A 19,521-nucleotide genomic window follows, 5' to 3' on the forward strand; every position below is an offset into this window, starting at 1 on the left:
GATCGTCGTAAAGTGGCAGCTCTGTGAGAACGGGGGTTAAGGACTAAATAAACATAAAAAATTCAACCCCTCATGTAGAGATGTACCTTCGAAGCAGCACCACCGTTTATCACAGCTTTTACGAAAATCCCCAGGTCACGAGTCCCTTCCTCTGTCGTAAGGGTCTTGCCCTTTACACTGACCCCTAACCCTGCTGACCCCGTATCGTTAAGGGCAATGTTAAACTCTATGAGCTCCTTGTTTTTCATCACCGCCAACGTGCCATCATCTCCAGCCTTGTCAGGGGGCTGGAAAATTCCATCAGTGTCATGAAGGTCAAGGTGACCTTGGGGAATGTTTTCAAGGTCATTTGAGTTGGGTTCAAGGTCACTGGTGTTAGAGTCATGCTGAAAGCAACAGAAATGGCGTGCACACTTCACACAACACAGACACATCACACAAAATCATAGCTATTTAACTAACACAATGGAAACTAAAAAATAAAATGCACTGCAAATTAACTTACTAATTATAACAAATTAGTGAAAAGCTGAAAACTTATTTATGACATGGTTAAGATGACAAAACACAGAAGTGCCAGGAAAGAGCACAAAAAGAGAAACTAAGTAGAAAAAGAGACTAAGAATTCTTATTTGCCAACATAAATAAACAACGAGAACAAAATAATTATAAATACAGATACTTAACATGGCCTAACTTTTGTGTAAACCACAACACTAGCTGGCATCAAATGATAGAGATCAATACAACATCAAAAAGCAATGACATTAATGCCATGAAACAAGACAAAGGCAGAACAATGTGCTTGTTGTGTCAGTCTGCCATTGTCAAGCATCCCTCCATGTACAACACCAGACCCCCATAATTGCATCTAATTCCATTAGAAGTATTGGGTGTCTGCTGAACGGAGAGTTACATGTACCAAACAATGGAAGAACAACTAAAGAACACTCATCAAAAATTAAATACTCATATGACACAGAGTATTGCATTTTGCAATGAATTAACGTCGGAATGCACAGATGGAGAAAAGATAAAAACAAAGGTAATTGAAATCAAACCAATACAGAACAAGTTATGCATGCTGTTATAACTCTAAATCATAAATATTTAACTGAATACAACCGTTAGAAAGCCACTTATTAAAAAAACTACAGACACACACTAGTTTAACTTTGACACTAGTTTAGCTGTAATAGAGCTGTTCAACAACAGCAAAGTTTGTAAGATTTTAAAAGAAAGCTCACTAAAGAATGGTAAGACTCACTGGAATTTAACACAAAGAATATAAAGTTTCCTTTTATCTATTCTCTAAAAAGAATCGTACCTAAAATTCCTGATCAAATCATTGGGAAAGATATTGCAAATCATGACTTCATAATTCAAATTTAAGGTGGTGTTTACATGTTATCTTTCTTTTTATACAAATCAGCACATTACATATGATATTCTGTACTGTTATGTTAAATTATTCTGTCTCGGAAAGATGAACAAAGATATCGAAATAAAATAAAGTGTGAACAATACTTGTATTTTCAATTGTTGGAAATATTTTGGTTTTCTTATACAAAGTCTATAAGAAGACAGTTGGTCAAAAACGTCACTCAAGAACTTCAGTTCCTGGGCCCATATTCACCAACCAATCATTAGACTTAAGTATAAGAACAAGACTTTTGTCAAGCAATATGGTCCCCTACCCGTGAAACTCCACCATTGTCAGATTTTGTTGTTGTTGCCATAGCAACCAGAAATTTTGACGATGGAACAAATTGAAATGATGTGCATAATCTCCATATTGCCATCTATCCATGTTTCAAGTTTCATGAAAAAATATTAAAAACTTTTGAAGTTATCGCAGGATCCAGAAAAGTTTGACAGACTGACTGACTGACTGACAAACTGACGGACACACAGAGCACAAACCGTAAGTCCCCTCAGGTTTTACCAGTAGGGGTCTATAAACTTGTTGAGTCTAAATTGACATTTTACACCTCAAATGACATCATTCTTCATATAAAAAGAGTGCTCATGACATAAGAAACATTATTGGTCTGCATCTATTTAATGTGTAAGGAGATATTTATTGAGTCTTAGTCAAGTCTATATACATTTGAGCCGCGCTCTGTGAAAAAGGGGTTTAATGCATGTGCATAAAGTGTCGTCCCAGATTAGCCTGTGCAGTCCACACTGGATATCCGTCAAGAAGGGTCTTTCCTTTAGTGAAAAATACATCAAGCGCAGAAAGTGTTGTCCCTGATTAGCCTGTGTGGACTGCACAGGCTAATCTGGGACAACACTTTACGCACATGCATTAAACCCTCTTTTCATACAGCGCAGCTCATTTGTACTTATGTCTAAAAATGATTTGTTGTATAGGCACCCAGATCTATTGAAGTAATTATACTTATATTTATATGTTTAACCATCAAAGAGGACAAATTACACAGTTGTTGGAATCCATCCTATTTAAAGATCTTTCAAAATGACGTTATAATGACTGAGCCGAGTTGATTGCATGTCCACTTGTTATCAAGTCATAGAAAAATGTATTAATTATTTGTGTACAAGTGAGTTTTATCCATGCTTATTGTACATTGCAACTTTGTTTTACAGAATTTAATTGACAAACTATGATTTTATGTACAACAACACATACAGAGGTCATATACCATAATCACACAGTATAATGCAAATGCTTTTACTGAACAACTACTTCCAAACATGACACAGGCTCTGAAGGTGATCACCATGTCAAAGCACTTTCAGGGCTAAAAGTTTACAAAACTGAAAAAAAGAAAGAAAATGTAGCTAAGGGCCTGCCTGGGTCAATAAAATGTAGCTAGGGGCCAGGGTAGGTCCATAAAATGTAGCAAGGGGCCTGGGTGGGTCCAGAAAATTTAGCTTGCAGCCTGGGTGGGTCCAGAAAATAAAAGTGGGGGCCTGGGTGGATCCATAAAATATAGCTAAGGACCTGGGTGGATCCAGAAAATGTAGCTAGGGGCCTGGGTGGGTCCATGAAATGTTGCTAGGGGCCTGGGTGGGTCCATAAAATGTAGCTAGGGGCCTGGGTGGGTCCATAAAATGTACCTAGGGGTCTGGATGGGTCCAGAAAATGTAGCTAGGGGCCTGGTTGGGTCCAAAAAATGTAGCTAGGGGACTGGGTGGGTCCAGAAAAAGTAGCTAGGGGCCTGGCTGGGTGCAGAAAATGTAGACAGGGGCCTGGCTGAGTCCACAAAATGTAGCAAGGGGCCTGGCTGGATCTAGAAAATGTAGCTAGGGGCCTGACTGGGTCCTGAAAATGTAGCTAGGGGAGGGTGGGGGGGGAAGAAAATGTAGCTAAGGCCTGACTGAGTCCACAAAATGTAGCTAGGGGCCTGGGTGGGTCCAGTTAATGTAGCTAGGGGTCTGGGTGAGTCCAGAAAAGGTAGCTAGGGGTCATGGTGATGTACTTATTGTGGGCCCAGAAGCCCAATACATTTTGCAAAATGACACAATTAAAACTACCTCCGAAATTAACAAAGTAAAAAATTAATACTTATTTCGAAAGTACTAATCAAAGTTAATATCTGATTACATTGTCAGAAAATAACATTTATAATCAGTCTATTTCAACCTCTATGGGGTAGTTATTTACTTCTACTAAATATAAATACATGATAATAAACCATATCAACCAGCAAGTAAATGTTTTTCTTTAAATTAGTTTAAGATTTCAAATGATTTGTTAAGTAACATATACCCAAATCTCTTTATCCAGTGCAAGTGTGTGCAAGTACATGTGTCTCAACATTTGATCAGGGCAATTTTTTTCAAAAGGTTAACCATTGTTAATGATTTTCCAAAATAAACAAATCATAGCAAACAAATCTACAGCTTTTAGGCTTCATATAAAAATGTATACAGTAAAGAAAGACAAATTAATCTCCGAGCCTAAACCATGTTTAATTTAACTTGTGATTAAACTTTCGAAACTAAGTCCAGGTGTACAATCATGGTTGCCGTGATAACACACTGTTACCAAGGTGATACGTACCAAGGGTCGGGGCACCCTGAACCTCTCATCCTGGGGCGTGGTTTCCTCCTCGTCTGTTTCCAGCTCGTGTCGAGAGACCACGATGAGAACGGTGGAACCAAGAGGTGTGTTTCTCAGCATGGCCACTGCATCGCGCTGGGTTTTACCGGTCATCTCTACACCATTAACCTGGGGATGGAGTGTGCAGTGCATGGTCAATTAATAGACAATGCTGGACCTGGTTGCGGTGATTAAATAACCTCTAGATTGAACACTAATGAAATTGTAAATAAATTCTTTATCCATTCTTATGCAAAAATAAGTTTCATTAAATTAGCTCTAGCTTGAACATTATTGAAATAGTCACTTAATATCTTATTTATTTTTTTGCTAAATAAGTTTCATCAAATTAGTTCTAGCTGAAACATTATTGTTTAGTTCCTTGATACTTTATCCATTCTTTCACAAAATAAGCTTAATAAAACAAGAGATTGCCAAGCAATATTGTCCCCTACCGGTGAAACTCCACCATCGTCACAATATTTTTTTATTTGTATGTTTTATATTTGTTGTCATAGCAACCAGAATTCTTGACGTAGGAACAAAATGAAATGATGTGCATAATCTCCATATTGCCATCTATCCATGTTTCAAGTTTCATGAAAAAATAAAAAGAACTTTTAAAGTTATCACAGGATCCAGAAAAGTGTGACAGACAGACAGACTGACTGACAGACTGACTGACGGACAGAGTGCAAACCATAAGTCCCCTCTGGTTTCACCAGTAGGGAACAATAAGCTCCAAGTTGAAAATATTGAAACAGTAAGTTATTGACTGATCCATTTTTTGAAACAGTAAGTTATTGACTGATCCATTTTTTGAAACAGTAAGTTATTGACTGATCCATTTTTTGAAACAGTAAGTTATTGACTGATCCATGTTTTGAAACAGTAAGTTATTGACTGATCCATTTTGCGAAACAGTAAGTTATTGACTGATCCATCTTTTCGAAAATTATGTATCATCTTAACAACTGTAGCATGAACAATATTGAAATAGTTTCTTGATACTTTATCCATTATTTTGCAAACTGAGTTTATTCAATTTAGCTTTAACCCAAATGCTAGTTTTTCCAGGCTATATCTAGTGACAGGGGTGTGGTTTTGAAAACATATCAGGGACCGCAAATACCATTCTTCCTTGGTTATTACACAATCAATTAGAGTTAACTAGTATCTTAACAAAATGACGATATCTGACAGCTGAAAGGAGGTGACATTACAAACCTGACTTCAGCACATGCTCATCTGATACTGAAAATTTTCCTGCATACCTATGAACTTATGTAGCAATGATTGTAAACGATGCATAAAGCAATATGTTACAAACCTCTAGTAGCCTGTCCCCAGCTTTCAATCGTCCATCACTTACAGCAGCCCCTTTCGCCAAGATGTTCTTAATGTAGATCGGTGAGGGACCGCCGGTGGCATTGTCCCGTGTGGTCACACTGAACCCTAATCCTTCCTGAGCTTTCACAAGTTCAATCTCGATACACTTGCCTATTTTCTTAGTGTTTGTTGGTGCGATTTTTTTATTGCGATTTTTAGTCAAAGTTCCCGAAGGAGTAGCTGTTGGATTTACACTATTCTCACCACTATCACTTTTATTTTCCTGACCACCAGTTTGAACCTTTCCTGCTGCGTCTGATGTTTCAGCACTATTTTTATTATTTTTCCCTTCTGACCCACTTTCACCTGTGCTCAAAGTTGTTGAAGGATGTCGCATGGGAGGAGTCGGCGGTAAAATCCGTCTACCCACAGGGGAAAGGGCCTTTACAGGAAAGTTTGTTTTCGTTGATGCACTATTTTCAGAACTGGAAGACACTGGACTTGATTGGTTGTGTAGATTGTGATCTCCATTTTTCTCCAAGGGTGTACTGGTTTCAGCCGGACTGGAGTCCGGGAAATCTAGGTCGTAAGATTGAGGGGGTAAAGTTAGGGGACTGGGCTTAGTTGGTGAGTGACCCCTTGGCTTGGGTAGAACCATTGGAGGGAGTTTTTTGGGCATTTGTGGCACTGAGTGTTTTACGACTTTCAACTTCACTTCATCTGTCTTCATTGCATTTCGAAATATTTCCTGAGCTCTGTAAAATGAGATTAGATATTGTCATTAGTACGTCTATATAGCTTTTCTGAATTACAATTAAATTCCTATAAAAAGACATCAGAGAATAGAGTAATCGACACCATCACTGGGTGTGTGTAATAAGATATTTTTTTTAGTCTTTCAAATTGTGTGTCAAAAACTATCTACTGTACACCCGCAGCTTATCAGCCTCGTCTTAGCTATCAACACAACAAAAAATGTAATTTTCAAGACCAAAGCTCTATTATACAATGCAGGTATTAAATAACAAGCAGCTTAATACCACATTAAACACATTTCACTACTTCGTAATACAAGTGACAGGTCTTGTCTAAAATCCAAAGCTTACAGGAATGATACTGTGCTATTTTTTTTACTAAGGGCAGCTGAGGTAGGAGTTTGAAAATTTCACACATGGCTAACTGTCTTTTTCAGGCCCATTTTGAGAAAAAAGTTTTTTTTCAATTGGTATTTTTTCACACGAAAAAGTACAATGACTTGGGAAAAACTAAATAATATATCACTCTTTTATACTAAATAAAAAGAAAAACAAGCAAATTCATTTAATTTATATCTCCAGCCAATATACATCTGGACACGGAAGTTTTCTGGATGGATGGACAATGCCAACGTGCATCATCCACTTATCCATATATATACTCATACCAAATTTCAATGAAATCTGCCAAAGCACTTCCAAGATATGGCTTCGGAAACAAAAGTGCCGGCCGGCCGGACAGACGGAAGGACGGACAACGCCAAAACAATATTCCTCCGCGTATGGCGGGGGATAAAAACATGAAGAGGGATTTTTTTAATTGGGATTTTTTTTTATATTGCATAGGGTATGGGTCAATCTACCAGGAAAAGCCCTGGTTAATGGACTTGATTATATTTGGACCAATCAGGTCACTCACTTTGGGAAGGATATTTCATGGAGATCATGTCCATTGATCTCGATGATGCGATCATGCACCTTGAGACGGCCATCGCGGTTGATGCGACCTCCATCCTCAATACCCTGGACTGATAGGCCACTCTCCCTGGAAACAACAAATACAACTTCACAATAATTATTACCATTAAACTACAATGATTGATACATAAAAGAGGTCAGCATTGTTTGTACACCCATGACTTATTTTCCCAAATTTATGGCAATCCCAATTATAACTATTGTTTGACAACAATGAAAATAACTGGTTCTGAGAATCAGTTTCATGCTGCATAAAAAAAAAAACTAGTAAAACAAACCCTGATGTTTTAGGCAAAAATAAATAGTTGTGCATTACATGTAACTTCCTTAAATAATAAGAGCAATGTTGTATTGAGCAATACTTATAGCTTAATTTTTTTTGTCATAAAACAAATGAAAATGTTATCATACATGATTTATATATTGATTTACATAACAATTGCAGCTTTAACTTTTTAGAATAGACAGGTTTACACAATGTTAGATCATCTAGAAACAAGAGATGTGTTTGTCAGAAACACAATGCCCCCTATTGCGCCGCTTTGAAGCCATAAATTTGACCTTTGATCTTGAACGATGACCTTGACCTTAAGCCACTCAAAATGTGCAGCTCCATGAGATACACATGCATGCCAAATATCAAGTTGCTATCATCATTATTAAAAAAGTTATGACCAAACTTTAACAAAGGTTAAAGTTTTAAGAACGAAAAATACAATGATATTTGACCTTTGACCTTGAAGGATGACCTTGACCTTGACTTTTCACCACTCAAAATGTGCAGCTCCATGAGATACACATGCATGCCAAATATGAAGTTGCTATCATCAATATTGCAAAAGTTATAAAAGTTTAACCAAGGTTATAGTTTTGTGACACACACATACAATGACTGACCCAATGACAGACAGACAGACAGGCCAAAAACAATATACCCCCGACCTTTCGATTTAGGGGCATAAAAATAACTTTGTTCTGTTTTTTTCTATTTTAGGTGATGGAATATACAGTAGGTGCTTGTTGAGACATGGGTTCTTTATGAGTCATGGGTATAGAGATCACATGAAATCAGTTGATAGAACTTTCGACTCTGATGCAGTTAATTAATGAAAATGTTTTGATACAGTCACCATTGTTTTGAGGATCAAAAATGTGACAAAAACAGGTAAATATTGTAATTCATCATAACTCGATATGTTCTTATCAAATTTTTTTGCCATTATGTATTGTTTATAAAGCGTTTCTAAGTAACACAAAATTGTTTATTAATCAGTTGTTTCCATACTACATAATCATTAGTAGTACATGATCTGTTGACATTTTTTCACAAAAAATTAACCTCCCCTAAATGTAAGTTTTGAGGTTATTCATAGCATGCAAATCTTGAAATTGGAATTGCCACAGCATAAGAAGAACCTATTTTTGAGATGGTGGTTTCACACTATCAACACAATTATTATTTATTATTATAACAGACAACAAATATACAGACGAAAGTTTAATAGTTTTGTCTTTATTCATAGCAATACATTTATAAAAACAGTGCAATGTAACATCTTTATGAAAATTACATGCTTCAACAACCATACAGCATACACTCTGCAATAGGAATCTCAACATGTAACATCATTAACCACTTAGTGTGAGCATTAAGTGTAGCAATATAAAACCAAATGTTATCTTCTACCAAAGACACCACAAAAAACACCTCATATGTTATCTTCATTGCCATTTTACTACCTTACATGCATCACTTCCTAGTGGGTTGTATTCCGTTTTAGACAATGCTGAACATATAATTATGTTTGTTTTGTTAGTTTTTTCGCTTTCAACAGTTGTATGAATTCAGGTTACCGGTAAAACAAATAATAATGTTGTTTTAAAACAATATTTCTTAGCTATATATCAAGAGTTTAATGATTAAAATCAACCCACAATTTGTGCTATACTTGTGACCAGGGATCTTTTTTTTTGGTTTTGTCGGTCCTAGACCAATTGGGGTCATGAAAGACCGATTTAAAATCCCAAACAGTCGGTCCGATTCTGTTTGCTAAAATTCCCATGTCATAAAATCGATTACACAGTGCACAACCCTAATTACATTCTTATCTCGATTAGGTGTAATAAACTATTTGCTGCAGTCTTTAAACCGGTCAGGACCAGTTTATTGCACGTCTGCCGACTAGTATTATATTATGACCCAAAGCAGCGAAGATTTGCGCGGTTGTGTATTAGTCATGCATGAATAACACCGTGTCAATATCAATCGATAATTTCACTGGCTTATACCAAGCACACTTATCGGTCCGTAATGTGAACTCGTCCACGAAAAAATCGTTGAAAGTTACTTCAGAGATGAAAACCTTGATGTTATCCTCATGGAAATTGTGCATTTCATGTATGATGCATAAAGTTTCATATAAACAAAGAAGAAAATCGGATATTCTGCAATAATTGTGGGCCGACTTTATACACTGAAAGCATGCGCTGTAACTAAACAAAACATGCTGATACATTTTACAAAAGCGTAATAATCTGGCAATAAATGGATGAAAGTCGCGGATCTGATCGACAGAACGGCCGAAAGTTATTTTTATGGGCGGAACTTCACATAAAATAGTACACAAGAAAAATAATATGCATTGTATAAATCTTTAGTAAATATCGTGTTAGAGTCTAAATAATTCGTGTACTTTATTGTTTGTTGTTAAATAGCCCACGACCAGAAGTTTAGATGCGTGGTTTCAAAACACGATCACTAATTGCACTCGTGATTTAATCCCTATGCATCTTAACTTTCAGCCGTGGGTTATTCGACAATAAACTATAACGTACACAAATTATTGTTCTTGTCAGTAGCCAACCTACGCACAGACATTTGTTTGGTTCAGTGCATGTTTGTAAGCTATTATCGAGTCGACCTGATTTAAAACATCGGTATAGACTTACACAGATTAATAATATTGACAACAATGAAAAAGAGTCTGATAAAACAGCACACAAAACAACAATGAAATAGGAAATGATAAAACCAATTCAGAAAACTCGTATATTCCGTTTAAAAAAAAGGCCTAAGGGAATTTAAATTGTACATCTAATATACCACCTTCATGAATGGCAAAATCAATGGTAAATATTTTATCGTAATTTGTCATGATTTCAGATATAAATTTTCGGACACTTTTTCCCCATTTAAATCCAGACCGATTGAAGTTGCTGGAAAATATGATCCCTGCTTGTGACTGTTGTGTTATGAGAATAAGCTTTAAGTTGTAATTTTAACACCATTATCCATTGACATAGTTTAAGTGAGTGGTGGGATATGTTCAAATTTAGCTGACTCACCGTCCTGCTTCGTTGAAGTGTGGAACAACATGGATACCCAGTGGGCTCCCATCATTTACAAGACATATGAGGATTCCAACCTCTCTGAAAACAAAACAAAGTATAGAAGTATTGTTCTGTCCTTATTTTTTTATTTACTGTACTAATTTGATACGTCCTAATTTGCTATCATTATACTGGATTATTTAGTATGCTTTTCAGAGGCAGGTATAATAACATGCGTTTTACAATGGGAAGTGTTCATGTGCATATAATTTAAAAAAATTCTTCAATATAAAATGTTTGCATGAGTGAACCCTCTCAGTATCTATATAACTACGGTACCATAAATCCTTCACAATATTAAAATTGCATCTCCTAAATGTGCACTCATACTGCTTAGAAGGCATTTACATAATAATTATCAGTTTTCAGACACTAAAAAAATATTCACAAAAAACAGTGTCCACAAATTTTGACAATATACTGGAAACATTGATGTTCATATATTCATACTGTACCTAAAGTCACCAATGAAAATCAATGAATATTACCACACCAGTTAGTGGTAATTACTTACGAATAATTTTGCAATGAATTTAAAATAATTTTGTTGTGTTTCATTTTGTTGTACAGAAAGATATTCGAAGGTTGTACTTTGACCACAGAGTAAAAGGATTAGCATCTAATATACTGTAGCAATTTCGTTTAACTTTAACCCAAACAAAAACTGTGGTTATTGAGATTTCAGTGTTTTTCACACATCAAAATATGGCACAAAAAATGTGTTCCAATTTTTTCACACTCTAGCATGAACATACATCTATAGATAATTGAACTGTGATTTGACACTTAATGAACAAAAATCAAAATCAAATGGTACATGTGTGGTACTAATGAACATTACCCAGTTTTTCCTTGCATAATATACATAAACAAGAGATGTGTTTGTCAGATACACAATGCCCCCTACTGTGTCACTTTGATTTTTTTTATTCATTATATCCCTTTAAAAAATATTACTTCCCTTGTAAATATGATCTGTACCTGCCAAATGATAAATAGAAATTATCTCCCTTTAAAGCTTGTTACTTCCCTTGGATTTGTGTTTTGACCTGTGACCTTGAAGGATGACATTGACCTTTCACCACTCAAAATGTGCAGCTCCATGAGATACACATGCATGCAAAATATCAAGTTGCTAACTTCAATATTGCAAAAGTTATGGCCGATGTTAAAGTTTTCGGACGGACGGACGGACAGACAGACAGTTCAAATGCCATATGCCACCTTACCGGGGGCATAAAAACTACGAATGCATTAAGCATTAAGCAAAACTTGTTGCTTCCTTACTATGACACCTCCATTAATCTGGTAAAGCCATTCATTGTCTTTACCAGTATACACGCCTATTTACACAAATAGTGCATGTTACAATCCAATGACTTCTAGAATTCATCTACCAGGTTTAATAACAGTCATAAGGTTGTAAAACACATGTGTGATGTGTCACTGGATTAATGCAAAGAGGTTAATTACAGAAAATTAAGTTACATCAATGAAATAAGCTGGATATCTGGGTCTCTGTGGTGTAATGGATATGGTGTCCGCCTAGCGACCGGGAGGTCATGGGTTCAATCCCCACTGTGAAAGCGTTCTTTAGATTCCCCCCCCCCCTCCCAGAGACACAAAAACAAATTTAACAGTGAATATTTCAGGACACTACTTGAAAATCACTCAAATTAGATCTCTCCCAAAGACACCAAGTACTGGTTCTAGGTTGAGGAAATGGACTCGAGAGCGTTTATATAAGCCTAAGGCTTTCGATGCAATCAAGCTAAAATAAATAGATTAAACGAAGCTGGATATCCAAAAAATTGAAGTCACACAAAATGATTATTTTAACTTACCAAGAGGGTGAACAAAAACTTACAAGTGTACAAAAACTTAAACACGTAATAACATACTTCAATAATTGTGTACCCAAAAAACCAAAACATTTAACTAAACAAAAATTATCCTTGTAGTTCTAAGCAACTTTTGGATAAAATCTAGTATTCAAGATAATTGAGATATTCAGTCCATTAATGATGAACACACTTAAACAAGATAATTCCGCCGTACTTTTTAGCAGGGAGAGCTATAACTGGAGTGTCATGTTCTGGACTGGTTGCACTGCCCACTGGCCCCTGCCTCTCAGTCTGAAATGAAAACCAGTCTGTAAATGGAGATTCATATAATCCAATTAATATTGTGGCAGAGTTTCAAATATAATTCTTGTTAATCGAGTATACAGTATGAAATAGAGTAAGAAATAATTTTTAAGATATTTTTATTTATTGAGAAAGAGGACAACCTTTAACAAGGGACAAAATTGTCACAAAACCAGGTTTTCATTGTGAAAAAAAAAATCTGATAAAGGGAGAAAACTCAAACTGAACTTTTGAAATGAACAAACAAAATTAACCCCCTTTGTAAGTTTGTTAAAAAAAATAAATCTATTTTTAGTCGTGGCGACCTTGACATTGGAGATATTGACGTGATTCTTTCGTGCGACACACCGTACCATGATGGTGAACAAATGTGCCAAATGATTTTAAAATCTCACAATGAATGACATAGTTATGGCCAGGACAAGCTCATTTATGGCCATTTTTGACCTTTGAACTCAAAGTGTGACCTTGACCTTGGAGATATCGACATAATTATTTCGCGCGACACACCGTCCAATGATGGTGAACAAATGTGCCAAATGATTTTAAAATCTGACAATGAAGGACATAGTTATGGCCCGGACAAGCTTGTTCCGCCAGCCCGCCAGCCAGCCAGCCAGCCAGCCCGCCAGCCAGCCAGCCAGCCCGCCCGCATTCGCCAATCTAATAACCAGTTTTTTCCTTCGGAAAACCTGATTAAAAATGAAATGTGTTGCTTTTTGTTTACAGTATGTCTTTATTTTGCCTACCATTAATGTGCATAATAGTTTTATTACATTAAAATCTTCTTTAATTAACTTGAGGGTTGATAAAAACAATAATATATGATGAATTATTAATATTTGGAACTCCATGCCTGTATTATGTAAGATACCAAGCAACCAAACGGTGAATTGAGAACAAGGTTCAGCCGCATGAAAAAAAGTGACTACAAAAATATATGGCTTTTGACATGCCATTTAAGTGCTAAACAAAACCCAATTACAAGACCTGCTTTTTAAATACTAAGCGTAAAAAAACATATTAACAACCCTAATGATTACTTACTGCTTGCCATTATTTAAACATTACATCATAGTCTATAATGTTGTTCAGGCTACAGCCCTCAGGCCATTATGGACCTTGTAGAGTGATTATCACATACAGGTAAGCGGCAATTGATCATTAATTTATAAAATATCTGTCTTGCACATGTTCTTGAAACTAATAAATGCTACTTATTCAGCATGTTATATTGTTGTAAATATGGTTGTAATTTAACTGTATGTAAAATATATAAATAACATTTTAAGTTTCAACAATTAACAATAATCTTTACAAAAAAAATCAAGTTTTATTCAAGATTTTCCTTTAAATGTGTCTTAAAAGGCCATTAACACTGAAATTCAACGAATAGTTCATACAATATTTAAAAGTTAACACATACAAAATCAATGTTTCTTATAACAATAGCCAAAATTTCAACCATTCATGTGGTCTGGTAACATAGATTTAACGTGATACAAAATGCTTATTATTGTGTTTTTTTTGTGTCACAATATATTACATGTGAATTTTTGGCTACGATATCCAAATATTTTCGAGCAAACTGAGCTTGGCTTCAGAAAGCTTCGGAAGCACGACATAGTTTTCATGAATACGTCTTTCTTCGAACACTGCCCAAAGCCAGTCATGCGTTCACTCGTACATTTTCAGATATCGTGACTGGAAATTAACATGGAATATATTGTCGCACAAAAAATAAAAATCAGCATTTTGTATCTCATTAAAGCTATGTTGCCATACCCAATATAGCGATGAAATTTTGGCTATTGCTATTAGGAACACTAATTTTGTATGGGTTAACTTTATTTTACGAAACATTTTGCAAAATATTAGTTGATTTTGAGTATTTATTCCACTTTAAGTTAACCCTGTACCACTTAGATAGGTACATGTAGTCCCTTAAACAATAAAAAATGATTTATCACATTACTTCATAGATTAAACTTTATAAGGATTCATTTACAAAAGATGAGCCGCAAACAGCATTGAACCTTAACACCCTGCAAGTTGCATGTATCTATTTTCATTCTGCATCTAAGTGGGAAAGGGGTCGGATAATACTGTACAAGGCTTTATAACTCCAGGGCCCAAGTCACCTGTTTGATCCGGTCTTCCTGTCGCTCTTGGGCCTCAAGCCACTTGAACATGTTGGGCTGGTTACCAAGGGACTGTCGCCAGGAGTCTCGCGCAAACCTTGAGAATGGTGGCGTCTTCTCTTTCTCTCGCTGACCCCGTATGACCGGTTTGTGTGCTTCATTCTCGCTCGGACTGGTCTCATCCTGAAATGTAGTTGATGTGTTAGGTGATCAAGAAATGGTTAGATACATATTTTGATGTGTTTGTAGTGTCTCAAAAGAAAGTAATATTAAATTGAAGACCCTTCTTACCAGATTCAAGTTTTATAGGCTTCATTTCCAACCTATAGTTACTGATGAGCAGTAAACAGTATAAAACCAGAACAGACTGCGTGTTACTCGCAGGCTGTTCCGGTTTTTATGCTGGTTGCAAAAGCCATTTTCACTTTGCTTCTGAAACGGAAAGGATTAAAACATAATACTAGTTGCCATTATATATGTTAACATAATAATATGCACAAGATATAACATTATAGGGTTTATGTTGTCATTTGTGACGCATCCAATTAGCCAGCTGCTTTCTGTACACATTTCGCTACATACATTTTTATCTAAAATTTCAATAGCAGAAAAATGTCAATCATTACCGAGTTGTACTGTATAATGGCTTAAAGTATCTCTAACGCTCAAAATCAACAAAAATTTTGTCAAAAATAGTATTTCGTAAAATAAAGTTAACACCTTAACAATCAGTATTCCTTATAGCAATAGCCAAAATTTCAACGCTAGATGTGGTATGATTACATAGATTTTTGAAGATTCAAAATGCTCGTTTTTATTTATTTGTGGCCACAATTAATTCCTGCGAATATATCTATTCATAGACACACGAACACCATTTTAGTATTCATGTGTCGTATGAATAGATATGCAAAACAATAATAAAAACGAGCATTTTGTATCTACAAACATCTACTTTATCAGACCACATCTGACCTTGAAATTTCGGCGATTGCCATAAGGAATACTGATTTTTAATTTGTTAAGTTTATTTTACGAACAATTGTACGAAATTTTCGTTGATTTTGAATAGTATTGTTACTTTAAGAACATTTTGAGTCAGCTGAACCTAGTGTACTCTGTTTCAGAGGCATGGTTGCTTATGTGGCTTACTTGCAGGGCACAGCCCACATTATATATGATTTACCTGTGATAGCTGCATTGGAAATGTGTAATAAACTCGGCAGCTATAAAGGTATATCATTTGAAGGCTCAATCAACTTTGTCTGAACTTTTTTTTTTCCTTACTTATTATAAATTATTATTTATGAAATTATGATGACATTGAAACAAATCATCCAGCTTATGTTTATAACAAATAAAACCATTTAAGTTAAAATAACATAATCTTGCATACATATGTAGACTGAGAAATTAAAAACAATCACCTCAGATATGGGGACTAAATCCATCACAAGTTTTGCACAAACAACCACCACAAACACACCGACTTCATCATCTCTTTGACACAAACAAGGTCACAACTTCCTCAACATATATAACTCCACAGAAACGCTGGCACATGACACAATACACAGAATAGTCGCCTTTTTTTAAAAATTCATTATCATCTTGTTCTTATCAAAAATGTGATTGATCATCTACTCTTTTAATGAATTAATGGAACTGCATTTTCATTATCAATACTTTTTTCTGTCTCTTTTCCCTAATTTTGTTTAAGGCAAAACAATACAAGAATGTGTAACAAGCTACATGTAACAGAAATAAATCCAGAAAGAAAAGTTCACGAGTTGACACTTCCCTGGTGAACAGTAAAAAAGTGACAGAAATTCATATATCAACTGTTTACTTTTGTAGGTATCATCATTTATTGCCATCATAATACAATGGTTCCTCAAATTCAGTTAAATGTACTGACGACAGTAAGTCTCATCCTCAGTTAATAGCATATGCAAATATAAAACAAATGAGAAATATAAAATTGTACAAAGCTTGAATATAAACTTAACAGTACACTTTTGGTTTGTATCCTAATCCCCATACAACATGTCTATGTGTAGCCATAATAACCATTTACTTATCATAAACAAATTGCCAGTACAAAAAACATTTTAAATTGTGCAGTGTCACCTTTCTATTATATCTAGATAGTGCAGTGTCATCATTCTATTACAAATGTATATCTTAAGATAATTGCAGACTGTCCCCTTTCAATTTGATAGTTAAACTTCCACATCATGAGAAAGTGATACATCCACAAAGAAACATTAAGATGCTACATTTTCATGTACAATAAATATAAGATTTATTATATACATACATTCACTTTATTTACTTACTAAGCTATCTACATGTATGACAAAATAAAGCATGATAACACTAAACAGGTAAACTCTTGGAGTGCAACGTCAAAATTTATCTTATAAACTGTTAATCTTTAATTTCATTGATGGTTGCTGTGGCGTAGTGGATTTGGTGTCTTCTTAGCGACCGAGAGGTCATGGTTTCAATCCCCACTATGAGGTTGTTCATCAGATCTCCCCCATAGACACAAAGTACTGGTTCTAGTCCCAGGAAACTGACTAGAGAGCGTTTCAAATAAGCATAAGGCTTTCAATGCAATCAAGATAACATAAATAGGTTGAAACTAATCTTTGTAATATCAGTTAAATTATAAACAAGAGCAAGATGTAAACAAGCTTGGCCCTTATCTTGCAGCAAAGTCTTCTCTGTGACTTTTATCTTTGTTCTCTTGGTATAATACTCATCAAGAAGCATCCTTTGCCAAGACTTAACAGCATTGTATGTATATGATCCTGAGCATTCTCTAAATATTTTGTGGAAATAATTTATATGTAACATGCCTATGTGACCTTGATCTTAGAACTCTTAATCTTAAAATGATAAAATATCTTTCTTTCCACTCAAATAACCAGAATACATATTAAGTAGACAGCTATAGGTCAAAGGGTGTATACTGTGTGAAAATCAATTTTTTTTTATACAAGCCCCTCTAATAACTTGACCTTTAACCTGATGACCCCAAACGAATTAGGCATATGTTTTCCCACCATATAAACCACTATACCAAACACAGGGTCCTTGGTCAAAGCATCCTCAAGTGTTAAGATATATTTGGAAACAAATTTCCCCTGTTACCTTGACCTTTGACATGTTAACCTCAAAATTTAAAAGCTTCTTTTTATTATCCCAGGTAACCTGCATACACAATTGATTATTGTAAATGAAAGAGCCATCTAAATATAATGCAACAACAGAATTTCTTCATACAAGCTCATGTGATCATATAATAACTTTGACCTGTATTCTTTAATTTCTTTTCCTCCCATATAACCACAATACCTATAAGCATGATTGCAGTTCAAATTATTTCAAAAATATACATTGTAGTAACAAAAATAATTTTCTATTACAAGCCCCTGTGACCTTGACCTTTACCCTGATGAACTCGAAATCATAAGGCCTCTTCTCCTTCTCACAAGTAACCACAATGTCAATTTGCATGATCCCAGGTCAAAGAATTATCATGATATCATGCAGAAAGCAATATACTGAGGCACTTTGACCAGTTGACCATTGACCTGTTGACCTCAAAATCATCCTTCCAACAAATTAATCATCTTACTAATTGCATGGTTGTGTGCATTCTCTTGCATCACATGGAAACGCAGTGTCCATATAAGACCTTACTACCAATGGACACAACTAACATTTAAGTGCAAAGCAACATTAACTTTGGATTCTTCCAAGGCATAATAATTTTAACATGATATATAAAACATCCAAATACAAATCACTTTTTCACAAAGAATTCGCTAATTCAGCAACAGTATCCCTGGCACTTGAGAACACAGAGTTAACAATATTGAATTACCATTTTATATTTGTCTACATCTTTTAACAAATTTCCATGTTTAAGAATGCAAGCTCCATTTTTTTCACAAGCATAATACACAAACATCTTTAGATAGGATTCCTGCTGGTCTTATACTTTCCAGAACCACTTAGAACTAATCTTGCACATTCCTTCTCAGTTAGCAACCATTAACCAGTCATATACACATCTTAATTGATCTGTAATTACCCTTACACCCAAACTACCCTTCCCCACTGATAATCTCAATGAAACATTGTAACACACAATCCTGACAGACCTACAAACCAGGTTATTATCCAAAAGAAAATCTAATATCTTCATATAAGTACAAACACAATTGCCATGTCCGATGCATCAGTTCACACATGACAGACATAAAACTCTATCATATCACATGATCAATAGGAGAATAATATTATGTTACCCAACTTGTGTCAACATTAAGGAGACATTTAAACTGAATGAGCTCACAGCACACAGTACAACTCTTATCAAGTATATTTTTCCTATTTTCTTAACTCAGTTAATATGCTTATCTGATTTCCCACTATTGTATACAGGGTTTTTTTTCCACTTTTTGGGAAGATAGCCCATGGCTTTGGAATTGGGAATTTTATCGGCATTTTCATGAAATTGCGAAAATAAATTCATTAGCCTTTTTTTCCACACGAAAAGTCCACTGATTACGTAAATACTAAATTTGATATAACTCTTTACAATCTTTTAAATTAAAAGAAAAAAATCATATAATACTTTGTTAGATGTAATTGAATTACAATTGAGATAAAATACACATAAGACTTCTTTCTAA

At 35.1% G+C, this 19,521-nt stretch overlaps 1 protein-coding gene across 1 annotated transcript in view; it reads right to left on the reverse strand.

Moving 5' to 3' along the window:
* The window catches only part of LOC127854730 (partitioning defective 3 homolog), a 62,414-nt gene that overhangs the window by 16,850 nt on the left and 26,043 nt on the right, over positions 1 to 19,521 (reverse strand). The window contains exons 5-11 of the mRNA XM_052389789.1: positions 14,813 to 14,995; positions 12,583 to 12,659; positions 10,480 to 10,563; positions 7,076 to 7,201; positions 5,403 to 6,156; positions 4,034 to 4,201; positions 87 to 386 (exon numbers count right to left, since the gene is read on the reverse strand). Of these exons, the coding sequence (XP_052245749.1) occupies positions 87 to 386; positions 4,034 to 4,201; positions 5,403 to 6,156; positions 7,076 to 7,201; positions 10,480 to 10,563; positions 12,583 to 12,659; positions 14,813 to 14,995 (1,692 nt within the window). The remainder of the gene's footprint in view (positions 1 to 86; positions 387 to 4,033; positions 4,202 to 5,402; positions 6,157 to 7,075; positions 7,202 to 10,479; positions 10,564 to 12,582; positions 12,660 to 14,812; positions 14,996 to 19,521) is intronic.

Source organism: Dreissena polymorpha, chromosome 13 (assembly GCF_020536995.1).
Source record: "Dreissena polymorpha isolate Duluth1 chromosome 13, UMN_Dpol_1.0, whole genome shotgun sequence".
Lineage (NCBI taxonomy): Eukaryota > Metazoa > Mollusca > Bivalvia > Myida > Dreissenidae > Dreissena > Dreissena polymorpha.